At 40.3% G+C, this 18293-nt stretch overlaps 1 protein-coding gene across 1 annotated transcript in view; it reads left to right on the top strand.

Annotated features, from left to right (window-relative positions):
• Nucleotides 1-6700: 6700 nt before the first annotated feature.
• The window catches only part of Ifih1 (interferon induced with helicase C domain 1), a 50899-nt gene continuing 39306 nt past the window's right edge, over nucleotides 6701-18293 (top strand). Inside the window, exons 1-2 of the mRNA XM_059259159.1 lie at nucleotides 6701-7519; nucleotides 16087-16255. Of these exons, the coding sequence (XP_059115142.1) occupies nucleotides 7073-7519; nucleotides 16087-16255 (616 nt within the window). The 5' untranslated portion in view covers nucleotides 6701-7072. The remainder of the gene's footprint in view (nucleotides 7520-16086; nucleotides 16256-18293) is intronic.

Below are 18293 nucleotides of genomic sequence, written 5' to 3'. Positions count from 1 at the left end.
GACATCTTCCTAGATTACTAACATCTTATGCTCTGAGATGTGGTGTCTCACCAAACCTAGAGCTCACCAATTCAGCTAGGCTAGCTAGCACCAAGGCTCTCTTCCTGTGATTCGCCTGTCTCCACTGTCCCAGCACTGGGATTACAGGCACACACTGAGAAACCTGTCTAGTTAGGTGATTTCTAAGGATCTGAAAACTCAGGTCTTCAGTCTTAAGTGGCAATATTTTACCAACCAAGCCCTTTGTGAATGTTATTCATATAATATTGTACTCTGACGTTTAAATGCTTTTTTTAAATTATCAGTTTAACACTATGATTTAGGAATTCAGGATTTTGGTTAAGTGTATCTAATCATTATATTTCAGCAACTCATTCTATAGCCCTCCTACTTTAAGACGTTGCCAATTGTAGTGAATAAGAATGCAATATTCAGCAGTTGGTATAGGGTAAACATGAAGAAAAAAAAACTGTTACTTCTCAATGAGAATGAATATAGACTGGAACATCTAACCCTGATGTGTTCATTGGGTAAATGTCAACCAAGCTTACCGTATTAGTTAAAGTTTCTATTGCTGTGAAGAGACAGCATAACCACAGCAATTTTTATAATGGAAAACATTTAACTGGGGTGGCTTACTGGTTCAAAGGTTTAGTCTGTTATCATCATGGTGGGAAACACAGTGGCATGCGGTTAGGCATGGTGTTGGAGAAAGAGCTGAGAGTTCTACATCTTCATCCACAGGCAACAGGTAGTGCACTGTGTCACTGGGCATAGCTTGAACATAGGAGATCTCAATGCCCCCCCCCACACACACACACACATACACAGTAACACATTTCTCCCAACAGGGCCATATCTACTCCAACAAAGTCATACCTCCTAATACTGCCACTCTCTATGGGGGCCATTTTCTTTTAAGCCATCACACAAAGTAAATCAATGGCTGTCTAATTACATTTGACAGAAGTTTGCTCTTGAGCATTTACTTAAATTTTTTAGATTATTTTATTTTATATGTATAAGTGTCTTGCCTACATGTATGTGTATGTGCCTGGTGCTCATGGAGGTCAGAAGCAGGCATCAGATTCCCTGGAACCACTGTGTGAGTGCTACGAACCAAACCCAGGTCCTGTCTGAGTACAAGTGTTCTTTATCACTGAGCCATCACTCTGGCGTATTAAGCATTTATTTTAAAATAAATTAGAAGAACAATCCAGGCATTTGAGGTACAGCTACTATTTTAATAGAGACATACATTAGGAAAGTCTTTCTAGAGGTATTGAAAGCTGTTGTGAACACATTTGAAGAGTGAGTCTTTGGTACATGACCATTGACATACGATTTGCTGGCCAAAAATCTTTTCTAGAAAATGTTTCATATGTGCACAGTACAAACCAGAAGTTTAACTGAGTTGGTAAAATGATTAGGTAATGAGTGTTAAGTTCTAATAAACTTAGAATTTCTTTTACTGTTCTTGGGCTAGATGGTTTTATGTCAACTTGGCATAAACTAGAGTCATTTGAGAGATGGGAACCTCAATCAAAAATTCCTCTAGAAGACCAGGCTGTAATAAGGTAAGTCTGTAGGAGGGCCCAATTCATTGTGGTCTGTAGCATGAATCTTAGAAATTCTTATTTTATTAATAAAATCAAACTCGGATCCAGGCATTGGGGTGAATGCTGGGAGATCAGAGAAGTAGAACAAGCCACAGCCACCTCACCTTGCCAGTTTCTCAGCTGATCCTGTTTCCTCAGACTGGAAGTCTCTGAGTCCTTATCCAAATGAATCTCAGCTGAACTGCTTCTCAAAAGCCTGAATGCTTAACCAGCCTAGTTCCTGGTTTTCACACCTTATATACCTTTCTGCTTTCTGCCCTCACTCCCTGGGATTAAAGGCTTACTTTCTGGGATTAAAGGCATGTGTTACCATGCCTGGCTGTTTCCAATGCGGCCTTGAACTCACAGAGATCCAGACGGATTTCTGCCTCTGGAATGCTAGGATTAAAGGCGTGAGTGCCACCATTTTCTAGCCTCTGTATCTAGTGGCTGTTCTGTTCTCTGACTCCAGATAAATTTATTAGGGTGCACAATATTTTGGGGAACACAATACCACCACAGTGGTCAGTACCACCCCTGGACAGGTGGTCCTGGATTCTACAAGAAAGCAGGCTGAGTAAGCCATGGGGAGCAAGCCAGTAAGCAGCATCCTTCCATGTTCTCTACATCAGTTCCTGTCTCCAGGTTCCTGCCCTGACCACTCTTCAGGAAAGACTGAGCCAGACCTGTAAGCTGAAGCAAACACTTTCCTCACCAAGCCGCTTTGGCCATGGTGTTTCATCACAGCAGTAGAAACCCTAACTAAGACAGGGCTATTAATCTTTTTGGAAACATAAAGATATGACAATATCTCCTTAATAAATACTACCAAGTCAGCCTATAAGATTCTTACACCAAGGGGTCCTGGCTAAATGTCTGTTAAATGGCTATGTCCATAACTAAACAATCGCCTTCATAGACTCTGTGTTGTTGGAGAACTGAGTCATTACTGGGTATATGAACATTCCAGGCCTTGTGGTTTGCAGTCCAGCCTTAGAACAACCTCAGGACATGGCCCTGGTGCCACTCACTTTACTGATATGTCAATCACACAGGAATTAAGCAGACAATTCTAAGATGTGAGCTCAGGCACCTGACGTCAGAGTCCATACATAATGACTCCACACTGCTAGGCTAAGATTGAGTAACATTAGCTTACATACAGTGGGCTCTTTCTTTAGTAAACAAATACAAAGATGGGTGCACTTAGAGGATTTGCTCCTAAAACTGGATTTAATGTCAATTTCTTTAAAACAAACAAACTACTACTATTTCATTGTGTGAAAGCTCTGATCATCTCTGCTTCTTTATTACATTTATTTAGTGTGTGTGTGTGTGTGTGTGTGTGTGTGTGTGTGTGTGCGCGCGCGCGCGCGCGCGCAGCGCGCGCGAACGCGCGCGCAAACACCAGAGGACAAGTTGTAGGAAGTGGCTCTCTCCCTCCACCATGTCAGCTTCAGGTTGTCAGGCTTGGTGTCCAATGCCATTACTGGTTGAGCCATCTTGACTCTCCCATCTTTTGTTGCAGAATATTATTTCAACTATGTAAAGGTGTGTTGTATTTGTTTATGCTGCATATACTTAACTACATAAAGATATGTTGCTTTTGTTTATGATGCATTCGTTTAACTATGTAAAGGTGTATTGCTGTTTCACCTTGCCTGCCTAAGGCACCTGATTGGCCTAATAAAAAGCGGAATGGCCAATAGCTAGGCACAGAGAGATAGGTGGGGCTGATGAGCAGAGAAAATAAGTAGTAGGAGGAATCTAAGCTCGGGAGAGAATGAGGGAGGCAGATGCCTGAGGCCAGCCAGGCAGGCAACAGCCAGCCAGCCAAACACAGAGGAGGTAGGAAAGTAAGACATACAGAATGAAAGAAAAGTAAAAAGCAAGCCCCTAGGCAAAATGTAGATGAAGAGAAACAGGTTAAATTTAGTTATAAGAGCTAGTGTGACTAGTATAAGAAAAGGCCAAGCATTCATAACTAATATTAAGTCTCTGTGTCATGATTTGGGGGCTGGTGGTCCGAGAAAGCCTACTACAATCTTTGCTTCTTTAATGTTAAAAATTCTAATGTAAACTTGGAAATAATAGGAATCTCTAGCCTAGCATCTTCCTGAGTTACCATTTAGACAAGATGCTAAAGAGTGACTTGAAACTAAGGGGGCCTTAAATGGATCTTTGGGGATTTTCAAAAGAATAGGCAATTCTGTATAAAAGGAAAAAAAGAAAAACCACAGCTCAGTAGTCTTCCTCAGAGGAGAAAAGAAACAGAAACTTAGTGTTGAGAAGACTAGGATGATGATGAAAGTAAAAGCAAAGAAAATCTAGAAAAGGGAAACACATGGAAAAAAAGGGCAGAAGGTAAGTCATCATGCAAAACTACAAATGGAGAAAAGTATAGTTTTTACATTGATTTGTTCATGGTGTGTGTGTGTGTGTGTGTGTGTGTGTGTGTGTGTGTGTGTGTCCATGCCACAGTGACTACATGAACAGCAGAGGACAATTTGCAGGAGGTGGCTCTCTCCTTCCACTATGTGGATTCTGGTCTTCACACGTCTTTATTCACTGAGCTATCTCACTGGCCCAGCAAAGATAACTGTCGAATTGTGAATGGAGTTTTATTTTTCTTACCACCCTTTTTACAGAATTATCAAAATTCTGATAAACTCTTAGAAAAAGATGTTCCTATGTATTCTCCCTCTGGTGTCACACTCGATCTTCAATCAGCTAGTGACTTCATTTGAAAATAAATATAAAATTGCCAATGATGAATATCATGGAGGGTTGATTGTGGGAGACTGATAAGGACACCTAGATGGGAAATCAAGTGGTGACACAGCCCCGCAGCAGCAGCCTAGTCTTAGCTTATCCTGATCCTAGTCCTAGCAGTTATCCTGATCTGGCACACTGGATATTTTAAAATTATTATTATTATCTGTCTTCACTCCCCTTTTGTATGTGGGTCCAATAAAAATAGGAACTTTATGTTACTAACAGCATTTAGGAAAAAGATGGCCATATACTTGGTGACTGTGTTGAAGTGACAAATGAATGATATAATTTCAATACCAGCATTTAATCGTCTATGTGGACCCTCTATCCACCAAGGACTCTGGTGTTATGATAATGACACCATTTCCCCATATCCAACCAGCAATTCCTTCTGAATTGTCAATGTTTGAAACTAAGAGAAGATGAGGGCAGGGAATGCCAGGGACTAGAATGATTTTTGGTTTATTGGTCAATGTCTGCTGTACCATATTGAAAAAAAAATCCATAGGCAGCTGGAGAACTGGATAATGCATTTTGGTAATATACCTTCTGCAGATTCAACAACTAAAATGAATTCTAACTGGATGCGAAGTCAATCCCCAAAATTAAATAATGAAATATTAGCATTTTATGAAGAAGCAGAAGGGCAAGAGCCTGCAAGGCCATGCCTCCAATCACTTGGGCAACTTCACTTGTGTATGTGACACGAAGTCTACCCGAGGGGTCAACCCACAACTCCCATTCAGGGCAGACATCATCAAGGACTTGGTACTCATAAAACGTTTGACAGGTTGCACTTTGTAATCCTTTGGGAGGGAATCTTAGCTATGTTATATTAACTAGAGAATAACACAGGCATGGTGTATAAAGTGCTGCTCTGGTTATCTTGAATGCTGTCATGAGTCTCATGGAAATTCTGCCATTCTATTGTTTTTAAAGAATCTGCAAGCCTCTCCAGATTGACGAGATTTCAGTGAATTTGCTTCCCTAACAGATTAATTATTTTCCTAAACATGGATTTCTGATAACTTCCATTCGCCATATAATTCTAGACCAGGAAGTTCTGTTCAAAGTGTTACTGTACCTCCGTATTTGGACATATAGTTTGCCTGCTTGGTGGACAGCAACCCCCAGGCTCACATTTGTGCAGCTTCTGTATTGAGACAAAGATGCCAGGGTGTTTTTTTTTTTTTTCTCCCACTGTGAATGCCTTTTTTTCTCTCTCTCATGACATAGACAAATGTTGATGTTTACTACAAGGCAGTACATTAGTTGCTAATTAAGTTCCTGGATGCTTCAGCCAAAACTTGTTGTATTGAATCCAAGAAAAGAATAGCAGCTCTATCAAAAATAAGTTGTTGAGGGTTTTTTGTTGTTGTCTTGTATTATTATAAGAAAGTTGTCTCCTAAACAATACAGGGAACGTACATACTGAGAGATAGAAAGTCATCAGTCTTGGCTTCCTCCTAACCTGAGCTGGTGACTAAAGTCAACCCACATCTGTCACTAGACAGGCCCAGGTCAAAGCTGTATAAATACTATACTGCCAATCGAAGCACGAGAAAACAAAGCTGTTTAGTAGAGTTCACTTTTTTTTTTTTTTTTTTTTTTTTTTTTTTTTTTTTTTTCAGAGCTGAGGACCGAACCGAGGGCCTTGTGCTTGCTAGGCAAGCACTCTACCACTGAGCCCCAGCCCCTCTCCTTTTTTTTTTTTTTTTTTTTTTTTTTTTGTTTTTCGAGACAGGGTTTCTCTGTGTAGCTTTGCGCCTCTCCTGGAACTCACTTGGTAGCCCAGGCTGGCCTCGAACTCACAGACATCCGCCTGGCTCTGCCTCCCAAGTGCTGGGATTAAAGGCGTGGCCACCACCGCCCGGCCCCTCTCACTTTTTATACATAAGCCCCAGTTCTTGGAAGAACAAATTAGTTCTTGGGACCCCACTGGCTGTGAGTGTTACTGTACCTAGGATGCAGAAGCGCCTCCTGGGGTTCCATTATTCTGGATCCTCCACCCACCTGCCCCACCCCCACCCGTCGACGCCCACAAATGAGAGTAACTCATTTTTTTTTTTTTTTTTCACCAAGGTTTTAGGACAATTCTTCATTTTCCCCGAGACCTTCCTCGTCCTTTACACGTTAACTGACGAGTGGATCGGGTCTTCTAAGCAGCACGCCGCGGGGAAGACAAAATATCCACAAATAATAAACCATTGCAGAGCATCGCCGGATTTCTCAGCACAAGGGAGGATTCGCTTTCCCTTCCCGTTTCCCACTTTCCCAGGGTGTTCTTGACCAAAGTTCTCGCCTAACCAGCTGAGTCCGAGGACCTCCTCCTCCCTCATGAAACTTAATTCTCTGGTCCGGAAGTTGACGTTCCCGAAGTCCGGAGAAGAGAATCGAAACAGAAACCAATCTTGCAACTTGTATGATCTGTGGGTGGAAGACAGTGCCTAAAACTCGCGGTGAGGGCGAGCCGCGCTGCAGTAGCAGAGTGCGAGCTGTCCCGAGCCTGTGCCCACCTGCTGCAGCACATTCCTGGCCTACCTGCCGCCTGCCCGGTGCCACCGACCGATCGATCTAGGGTTCTGAAGCCACCTGGTTCCTGCCGCTGCCAGGCAGCATAGTGGGGACCCACTCCCACCTGTGGATCGTCCGCCCGCCCGCCCAGGAGACTCCTCTCCCATTCCCCGAGAGAACCAAGGATGTCGAATGTGTGTTCTGCCGAGGACAGCTTCCGCTATCTCATCTCAATCTTCAGGACCAGGTTGAAAAAGTGCTTTCAGGTGGAGCCGGTGCTGGACTACCTGATCTTCCTGCCCGCGGAAACCAAAGAGCAGATTCTTAAGAAGGCCACCACCTGTGGGAACACCAGCGCGGCGGAACTGCTGCTGAGCACCTTGGAGAAGGGGGAGTGGCAGCCGGGCTGGACGCAGACCTTCGTGGAGGCTCTGGAGCACAGTGGCAGCCCCCTCGCTGCGCGCTATGTCAGAGTCACCGATCTGCCCTCTCCCTCGTTTGAGACCGCGCATGATGAATGTCTCCACCTGCTGAACCTCCTTCAGCCCACTCTGGTGGACAAGCTCCTGATTAATGACGTCTTGGATACTTGCGTGGAGAAGGGACTGTTGACAGCTGAGGACAGAAATCGGGTAAGTGTCACGTAAGATGGAGATGAGTGGATGGAAGATTTTGCAAAGCAGGGTTACTTGTGCATTTCCCCATAGTTATCTTTGATGTCTTTGGGTAGACACGCCCCTCCTTTTATGGTTCATGTTCAAAATAACCACAGAGGGTCCATTTTACAGAAGAGAAAACCCAGGTAAGTTATACAATTCACTCTTGGTCTCCCAGCAAGAACAGAAGTGGATCTCCCATCTTTATGATTCATCAAGTCCTGGTGATGTTGAGTTTTAATGATATAGTTAACATGCTTCTTAGAATAGCCCTCAGCAAACTGTGGACCACCCACTGCATCCAGCCTTCTACTCATATTTTAAGAACCAGAAGCTAAGGTAATTAGCTGTCTGGTTTTTCAATTTTAAGTGTTCATAAAGTTTTATTGAAACTCTCTTCCTTATTGCTTATGTACTCTTTTATGGCTGATTTTTCACAGTTGGGTGGAGGTAATATGGCCTATAAAGCTAAAATATTTATTATCAGGTCCCTGATGTCCTTAATCCATGCCTTAAGTAGTAGTATGCACATCTCATTAATTCTTGACCCAAAAGAAAAAAAAATCACATCTTATTTCTCTCTTTTCTTTAATCAAAGTTTCCATATTTTCTAGAATTCAATAAAGTTCAGAGATAGTTGATTGGTAAACAAATGCTACTAGTCTTAGTTTTTCACACTAGTGAAGGAGTGGATGACTTTTTTGGAGTATCATTTGTGTGGGTAAGTTTAACAGGTGGCTTAATATAATGTTAGTTGTTTGTCCAAGGATAGAAATGCACCCTGTACTACATAAATGCTGAGCTCTCTGCATCTGGCTTACCCAGTGATGCAAGTCGAAAGTCTTGTTTGGAGGCTGGAGAGATGGCTCAGTGATTAATAGCAAGTGCTGTTTTTGCAGAGGATGGGAATTCAGTTTCCCAGTGGCCATGTCACCTGTCCCACAGCTGTCCATCTGGAGACCCAGGAATCTCTGATGCCTATGGCTTCCACCTGAATTACACCCACATGAACATACTCCACCACCACTCCCACAGACACATACTTCAAAACAAAATAAATTTTAAAGTCATTATTTGAAAAGCATACAGTCCAGGGATGGGGATTTAGCTCAGTGGTAGAGCGCTTGCCTAGCAAGCACAAGGCCCTGGGTTCGGTCCTTCCTCAGCTTCAGGGGGGAAGAAAAACATATGGACCAATAACCCATTACCATAAGTCAAAGGCTTCCTGTATACAGTGCTATGATTTTGACATTTTCTTCCTTTCCTTTTGATTCATTGGTTGTATCTTCATTGTAGACTCTCTGGGCATCAGATTGTTTGGCCCTAGCCCATGATGTTACTAATATCGACGGTACTTAGTAGAGTCAGCAGTACCTACGCCTACCCAGAGCCAAACACGCACGCATCTCGTTGTGATGTCCAGTTTCCCCAACAAGTGAATTACTTCGCACTGTTGTCGCTAGCATTTATATCATCTTGTGTATTGAGAACTGACTAGAACGCATTATAGTAGTCCAGCTGGATATGACAAATGTGTACATCACGGTGGCAGAATCTTAATTTGGAAGAAAGTATGCAGCCTCCAAGCCAGCTGGAGATGGAAGATGGCATTTCCAGCCACAGTAGCTGTTAGGAAGTCCAGAAGCAACAGAGTCCGGTCACACCACAAAGCTGTTTGTGTTTGGTGCTGTGATGTCCCGAGTGCCAGAGAACCAGCACTTCTCCTTATTTACTCTAAATACGTCTGCCTATCAGCATCACTTTTGTCTTGCCTGGGTTGAATTTCTGCCAGCTCCATTTTATCCAAGTTCTTGATTCTGGCAAGCTCGGAGGCAGCTAGCAGTAATGCAAGGGATTTGACACGGAGATGACGGGAAGTAAAAGGACTTTTGTGTACTGGCAGCAGTTAAGCTAAAACAACCCAAACCTTCCAGTTTCACGTTTCTAAGGAATCCCCGAGAGAAGGAAGAGCTAGAGACTTGAGGCTAAGGAGCAGTGGTGAGTCTGTAGGAGTCTGTAATCATTCCTCACGCATTATTCTACATTATCTGCTCTAAAAGTAAACGTGAAGCACAATGGGAAGGCAGTGCTGCATTTGGAGGAATCTCTTTTGATACAACGATCATCAAATGTGTACCTTACAGCCTCAAGGTGGGATGGGGAAGGATGGTCTTTGCTGTACTGTATGTGAGATTTGGTTCTCTTATCCTAAGTTTACCCGGGAAAAATGAATAGCACAGTAATTTCTAAACTCACATCAATACTAATTGAGAAATATTAAAGAAAAAGCTTCATGAACGATCAGTTCTTTTAATAGGAATATTATATTGACTTTGATTGTCACACATTTCACTCCTTAACTTAGGGGTAGAGTTTCAGGGATTTAGGTAAATTTCCCACATAAAGGCCTACTTCTTAATGTCTGTGAATTAAATTGATTTGAAAAAGAAGCTGTCTTTCACCTTGTAAATACCTAGATTCTAGCCAGGGATAGAATTTTCATCATTTGATTGGTGTTTGAGTTTATTTGCAAAAAACAAAACAAAAAAACAAGAAGAAAGAAAAAAGAAATAAAATGAAAATTGAATTGAAGACATATGATAAGCTAAATATGATAAGATGTTGGGAAACAGGTGGTTGGTGGGTATTAAATTTCCAAAATTGAATTTTGGTAATTTGAAAAAGACATTAAAAGTTAAGCTTTGCTTAACTAATTAATCGAGACTTCTAAAAATGGTCTATTATTTATTATTATTATTATTATTATTATTATTATTTTGTAGACCTTCTGAGTTAACCTTTGCCAAGAGCTGAGAAGCTGTCTTGTCGACATTTTCTATTTGATCAGTTATTTTAATTTTGGCTTCTTACACATATCTGCCAGCACTAGCTGGCCCCCAGATGACTTGAGAATAAGTACCCCAAGAACATATTTGACTTACTGATTTCATCATTCTTTCAGAATGAATGATTTGAGTGACATCTTTGCCAGATACCATGCTAATGTGAGAAGACAAGGGAAAAAACACAGACACTGCTTGTATGATGTTTATGTTACAGTGCTGATCATAGTTCCTAGTTTAAGACTGTGTGTGCAGCATTAGTGAGTTTAAAAACTAGACACATCATTTTACAAATAATCAAAATAGAATTATCCCTCACAGTAATGCAATGCTCCTGTCTTTCCCATTTTCCCCAGGATATTTAGTGACAACTTGGGGGAATCCAACAATACAGATCACAAAAGAGCTCTGAGACACAAGTGATCACATTTCCTAGTATAGTAACATCCGTAAGGAGAGACTCACATGTGTGTTTTAGCCCTGGCTGACAACACTGAGCACCCGTAGTCTTGGAGGTCATATACCCTTCATTAACATGGAAAACGAAGATACCATGATATCCCAGATAGACACTGAGTCATGCTCTTCAGATATGAAGTTGAACACCCAAGTGAGCTTTCACCTCAAGTGTTATATTATTAGGCAAATTAGGAAGGACGGGCTCTTTGGGGCAAAAAAGTAAGAAAGTATGAACAAGATGTTAGCAATGTGCATTTGAAAACTTACTTGGTAAAATACGAACAAACTCTTTGTTTAGGACATGAATTTTGCTTACTAATTTGCTCTCATCTGAAAATTGAACTCTGCTGGATTTAAAAGATCACTATTCTGTTTAAATAGCTACCTAAAATATAAGAGGAAGACAAAACTTCCAAACAGTACAACTGTCTTGGAAATCCAGTGCTTTATGAAGATTGCGTTGTTTTCTCCACTTCCTTCTGCTGAAAAGTTTAGAATAGTCAAGAAGTTAACTGTCCTAGCCACAAATTCACCCATGTTTTTTATTCCATCAATTAGTTTATATGGCATCTACATTTTTTTAACTTCATAAGGAGAAATTCCAGTTGGGGGTGGAAATTATTTTGTGTCTTGCTACAATTGAAAATAGATATTAACTTCCTGGGAATCAAAGTTGTTGTGCTTATCTGTTGGGATCTAAATCTCTCTGTCATATTTTAAGAGAACAATATAAGCAAAACAGATACATGGGCACATATGATTACTTTAAATGATGTACTTTCCAACACCAAAAAAGGGATGATATTAAAAATTGAGAACATGGATGAAGCTACAAAAAACAAAAACAAAACAACAAAAACAGATTAGATGTAGTAAAAATCCTTAGGAAAAAGTACAGCATCATGATCCTCAAATGCCTGGACAAAGAAAGTATGAAATCTCAGATTCTGCAGGAAACATAAACTTGATAGAGTAATCATGGAAGGAAAATTGGTTAGTAGAATACTCATAGGATTTTAGTAAGAATGTTGATTACAAAGCCTTAGTCACTGTCCTTAGAAAATTCTGATTATTTATGCCAGATAGAGTTAAAGCTATTTAAGGATGGAAGGATAAAAAATGGGGATGTTTAATTAAAATAAGAATATAAGATCAGTCTTATTTACATGGGTAGTAATTATGCTTCGGATTACCAGAAAACAAAAATCTCACAAATTACAGAACAAAGATTTTCCATCATGAGACTACCACCAAAGTTAGTAAACACTAGGACTGAGCAAGAAACTGCTTAGAAAATGCTATGGGGGAGATGGGCTGAAATAGATGAAAATGTATAACAATCAGATAATCATTTTTTTAAAGATTTATTTATTTATTATGTATATAGTGTTCTGCCTACATATATGCTTGCAGGCCAGAAGAGGGCACCAGATCTCATTATGGATGGTTGTGAGCTACCATGTAGTTGCTGGGAATTGAACTCAGGACCTCTGGAAGAGCAGCCAGTGCTCTTAACCACTGAGCCATCTCTCCAGCCCCCTAGATAATCATTTTAACCACTTATTGTCAGAAGGTGAACTTAGAATCAGAGGAAATTTTTAACTGGACTTACAGCTCAGGAAGTCAGGGTTGCCTAGGATCTGTGTCTGTTAGTTACTAGCTTTGGGACCTTAGTGAGAGCTAAACATCTCTGTATCTTGGATTCTGATATGCACAGGATTTCTGTTGTTGCCTGTTCCCGTGCTATCTGGGTTATTAGATTCAGATCACTCAGTACAGCAGTAGCTAATAAACTGGAGCCTGAGAGATGACTTCAAGTGTCAAGGTGTCTGCTGCAAAGTTAAGGACCTGAGTTTGATCCTTCTGGGAACCCCCATGGTAAAAAGAGAGAACCCACTCCAGCAACTTGTCTTGTAACTTCCACAAGCACATTGTATGCTCCACACCACACTCCATAAATAAATAATAATAAATAAAAAGATAATTAAAAAAATTAAAGATAAAACTATCTTTTGAGTGAGATTCAGGTGAGCACTGTAGGTACGAAGTATTGTCTACTAATAAACTCTTTGCAAAAACAAATACTTCCCCATCATCTGTAGGGAAAGCTAGTACTAGATTTCCACCAGGCACTGCTGCAGAAATTCCAACAGGTCCTCATATAATAATGCTATGGAATACAATGTCAGGACTAGAAAACCAGATATGTTTTGTAGGAAAGAGCAACTTCAATTGAAATGTTAGCAGCGGTTGGGAAGTTCGAGAATATTTAAGAGTATTTCTCATCTGGTATGCTGATGGAATTACATAAGATGGCAAAAAAAAAAAGTTTGAAGAAGTGTTTGGGTTCCCATCAAGTAGGATCTCTTTGGATAGTGTCTGTGCATCACTTTGTTTTAAAATCTCCACAGGTGGATTTAAATCACAACCAGCGTGACGGATCCCCACAGCTTCTATTGCATGTGTTTTGGGGGTAGGAAGTGAGGCTCATGGAGAGGAAGTGGTACCTTTGATGTCAGAGATGGCAGAGGTGAACTAAATGGCTTTCTAGCATGGCCTATGTTTAGCATTTTCTCCAAGTGTTTATTACTCTGTTCAGACCTGGAAAGATGGGCTTTGATAATTATGTACAGATGATCTGTATTTTAAAATGATATCTTAGACTATTATAAAAGAGAAAGCATGTTCAAGTCACAGGAAAATGTAATGGAATTCAGCTACTATTATAAAAGTTACTGCTTGGAAAAGTCAAGGACTTTTCCTAAGGTCAAGCAATGGCTTAAGAAGTCTTGGTGATATTTTAGCTTTATATATATATATATATATATATATATATATATATATATATATATATATATATATATATATTAGCTAATTCCTACAATGATTTTCTTGTATGCTATGTACTTCCAAGAACTCATAACAGTGTATTTATCTAAAATACCTATCAAGCATCCAAGGCCAAATGATCTCCTAAACTAAGGTAACACCCTTGTGCAAACAATGCCTGTCTCCTAGGTCAGGCAGATAGCTTTATTTCTTGTGTAATTTAAGCTGAGACCCTCCTTTCTTATACAGCCTTACTAACATTATAGACTCCTAACTTCTTACCTAACCACTTCTAGGGATGTAGATTGAGCACATAAATTCCTTTTTTGATATACTAACCGATCATTAGTTCTCAGTTGACCTCCTCCTTTACCACTCTCTTTTGGGGTTGTAAAAGAAGGCCTAATGGTCACTGCCTGAGGAAAATTCTTACTTGCCTTTATGACCCTGTAGGAATTCAAGCCTGGTGACCTGGCTGGATGGGGAGGATTGCTATTGCTTGGGTATGTAACTGAATACCCAAGAGACCTTGAGGATGAGATGGAAGGTGAGGAAGAGCCAGATGGGGAAGTACTAGATGGGTAAGAATGAGATGAGAAGGGCCTAGATGAAGCAGAATTAAGATGAGAATTAAGATAGAACTTAGAGGGGACAGCAGATAAAGGTAGAGAGAAATCAGGCAAGAAAGGAGCTAGGCACGAGAACAGAACTGAAGCTGTGTAGATAGGATTTTATCCCAGAGGAATAAAGTAGATGGACAAAGCTTGGGGTACTTAGATTCGTTTCCTGAAAATAATTTGTGCCGTTCGTAGTTTCTCTTCTGGGCCCCTGGGAAGAATATTATTAAGGCTGGTCCTTTAATAATATTTGAGAAAAGCAAATTGTGATTATAGCCGGCCAGTGGTGGCGCATGCCTTTAATCCCAGTACCCAGGAGGCAGAGGCAGGCGGATCTTTGTGAGTTCGAGGCCAGCCTGGTCTACAGAGTGAGTTCCAGGAAAGGCACAAAGCTACACAGAGAAACCCTGTCTCAGAAAAAAAAAATTGTGATTATATATTGTAAAGGATATATATATATATATATATATATATATATATATATATATATATAGAGAGAGAGAGAGAGAGAGAGAGAAGTAATTTTTCCTCATATCCCAAAAAGAATAGGGAAACTAATTTTTCACAATATCTGGAGAAATGTTATCATTGCAATAATAAATACTGCAAATATTAAACAGGCAAGAAGATAAATCTGTATCACTAACTACTTAGTTCCAAAATGGTAACAGTCAAGGAAGAGGCCATGAAATGTTTAATTTATAAACTTCATGAGTTGAAAGAAAATGGCAAGCCCAAAATACATCAAAAAGAAATGTCTTATATTCTGGTGTCAGAGACAGGCAGATCTGGTGGCTCACTGACCAGCAAGTCCCTAGTTCCATTAGCCCCTCAAAGAGAAAAAGTGCATTAAGAGAGACAGCAAGGATCAGTTTCTGGTCTTCACACATGCATGCACAGAGAAGCTCACAAGTGTACACTCATATCCATACCACACACACACATACACATACACATACATGCATAGACACACACACAGAGACATACACATAGACACACACAGAGACATACACACAGACACACACACAGACATACACACAGACACACACACAGATGTATACACACACACACACAAACACATAGAACACACACAGAGACATACACATACACACACAGACATACACACAAAAACACACACAGACATACACATACACACACATACACAGACATACACATAGACCCATACACACAGACATACACATACACAGAGACATACACATAGACACACACACACAGACATACACATAGACACACATGAGCCATAACATGAATACAAATGGAAGATACTTTCTCTTGGCTTTGGTCACAGAAACTCAAGCAAAGCATTTATTAATCTCAATTATTCAGTATTTCCTTTTTATTAAAATTTTTGTTTCAAAGTTTAGTTTGTGGTGGGAACTGCTGAGGAAATGTGCCGTCTGTGTGCGCAGAGGTCAGAGGACAGTTTGTGAGAACTGGTTTTTCCCTTCCACCATGTGGTGTCTGGGAGTGAAACTCAGCACGTGAAACTCAGCAGCAAGTGCCTCTAACCACTGAGCAACCTCATCAGCCTAACGAAACAATTCTCTGGTTTACAAAATATTACATATTTAGAAGAGGATTTGGCTCAATGACTTTTTTTTCCCCTGATAGACTTTGGAACAGCTACATGGAACACTGATGTTTTCTTAGTGTTTGAATACAATAAGCCTTTGTTCCTATGTTTGCCTAGCCCCTTGACTTTCCTTTGGAATGTTTTCACTTTTCATATGGTCAACAGGTATTTGCTCTTCCTTCTTTTCTGCTGAAATACTAGATTTCGGCTGTAGGAAATGCGGGGAATGAGTCAGGTGTAAGAGAACTGCTGAGAAGGATCGTCCAGAAGGAAAACTGGTTTTCTACTTTCCTGGATGTTCTTCGTCAAACTGGAAATGGCGCGCTTTGCCAAGAGCTGACAGGTGCTGACGGCCCGGAAAACATTGCAGGTATTTCTGATTCTATCAGGAAGATTTTGCATAGTGTGTCACTGAAAATTCATTGAAACCTCAAACTGTAATATCAAGCATCAGGACTTTTAGAATCAACATTTTTAAATGGAAAGAACTGATTTCGTCTTCTTTACGAGTGAGAAAAAGCCCATGTGCAGGAAAGACTCAGTTCTGAGACACCACTACTGAGACACCACACTGTAATGACCTCCAGTTCAGCAACAGGCCATCATTCTAATCTTATTTTTGAAATGAGATAATCATCTCAAATATTTATCACGATATTTTAAACACTAGAGAGACACAGATAAACTGGAAGAAAATATATTTTTGGTTTATGAATATTGTAAAAGGCTTATCCTTACCAATTAACTCAATTTTCACTTAATATGAATTTTTAAAATATTCAATAATAATATCTAAAATAATATATTTTCACATACTTAGTCTGTAAATCTAATTTAAAACTGCCCCATTGGCTTTTTTTCTTTCATAATATGTATCCTGTTTTCAAAATATCATATGCAGAAAAAAGTGCAAGTCCATTATTAATAAATTAATTATCACTATTATAATTATTACACACTTGCTTCATTTTTCTCTTCTGTCTGTTATTCAGCAGTCATTGAGTGAACTTGTACCAGGTACTGTTCTAGATGATGAGGACGTGGAGTTGCAGGAGACCTGGGAAGTCCCTCTCCTCTGTCCATTCTAGTAAAAGGATTCACCCAGTGAACGATTTTCTGAATGGGCTCTGCAAAGTAGAACCAGTAATAGGTGGTATTGAAGTACTGTGATTAGGTCAATAATGTTGCTAGGTTGAAAGAAAAACATTTACTATGTTTTACTATATGGTTTATGAAAATCTTCTGCTTTTGCCCAGTAGTTTGGAGTTCTGAAACACTCAAATATATTTCACTCTCTTCACCAGAAGACTGCTTAGAGAGGAATGATTTGTTTCTCCCAGCGTTGTGCCCCCTAGTTTATTATCTAATACAAAGTAGTCAGCTCTGAACTCATACACACTCAAGCAAAACCAAAGGGACTCAGAAAGTTGTATTTTATATTTCGTGCATGTATGCACATGTGTGTGTATGTGTGTTGTGTGTGTGTATGTTGTGTTGTGTAACAATAAAAAATCAAAGAAAAGGAGGCCATCAATCTAAGAAATGGGGGGAAGACGTGGGAGGGATTGGAAGCAAGAGACATAGGAAGGGATAGAAAAAGGAAAGGGGAGACCGTGATCTAATTATATTTTAATTGAAAAAAAATTAAAGATTTATTGATTTATTTATTATGTATATAGTGTTCTGCCTGCATATATCCCTGCACACCAGAAGAGGGCACCAGATCTCATTACAGATGGTTGTGAGCTACCATGTGATTGCTGGGAATTGAGCTCAGGACCTCTGGAAGAGCAGTCAGTGCTCTTAACCTCTGAGCCATCTCTCCAGGCCCAATTGAAATTTTTAAAAATTGAAAAAGTCAGGAGTTTCATGAGCTCGAGCTCTCTTTCTTTTCCTTTCTTTCTTTTCCTTTCTTTCTTTTCCTTTCTTTCTTTCTTCCTTCCTTCCTTCCTTCCTTCCTTCCTTCCTTCCTTCCTTCCTTTCTTTCTTTCTTTCTTTCTTTCTTTCTTTCTTTCTTTCTTTCTTTCTTTCTTTCTTTCGTGTGTATCTGTCCATGTATCCCTCCGCGTGTGCAGGCATCTGTGTACCACAGCAGACATGTGGCCATCAGAGGCAGCTCTGGATGTTCATCCTCTTCCACTGTGTCTGGGACAGGGTCTCCTTGTTCACCACTGTGCACACTGGCTCGTTGTCCTGAGAGCTCCTGGGCATTCTCCTGTCTCCACCTCCCATCTCAGTGGGAGCACTGACATCGGAACAGAGGGCCCCACCACTCGGTGCTTCATGCAGCCTCCGGAGATTCTAATTCAGGTCCTCACGACTCTGTGGCGAGCTCTTTGCCCACCAAACTATCTCCATAACACCTTTACTGGGTAGATTTCTAAAAAAAGGGGGTGGGGGGTGGGGAG

This window comes from Peromyscus eremicus, chromosome 4 (genome assembly GCF_949786415.1).
Source record: "Peromyscus eremicus chromosome 4, PerEre_H2_v1, whole genome shotgun sequence".
NCBI classification, from domain to species: domain Eukaryota; kingdom Metazoa; phylum Chordata; class Mammalia; order Rodentia; family Cricetidae; genus Peromyscus; species Peromyscus eremicus.
Note: the sequence above shows the minus strand (reverse complement) of the source record. Positions and strands in the feature narration are given on the sequence as shown.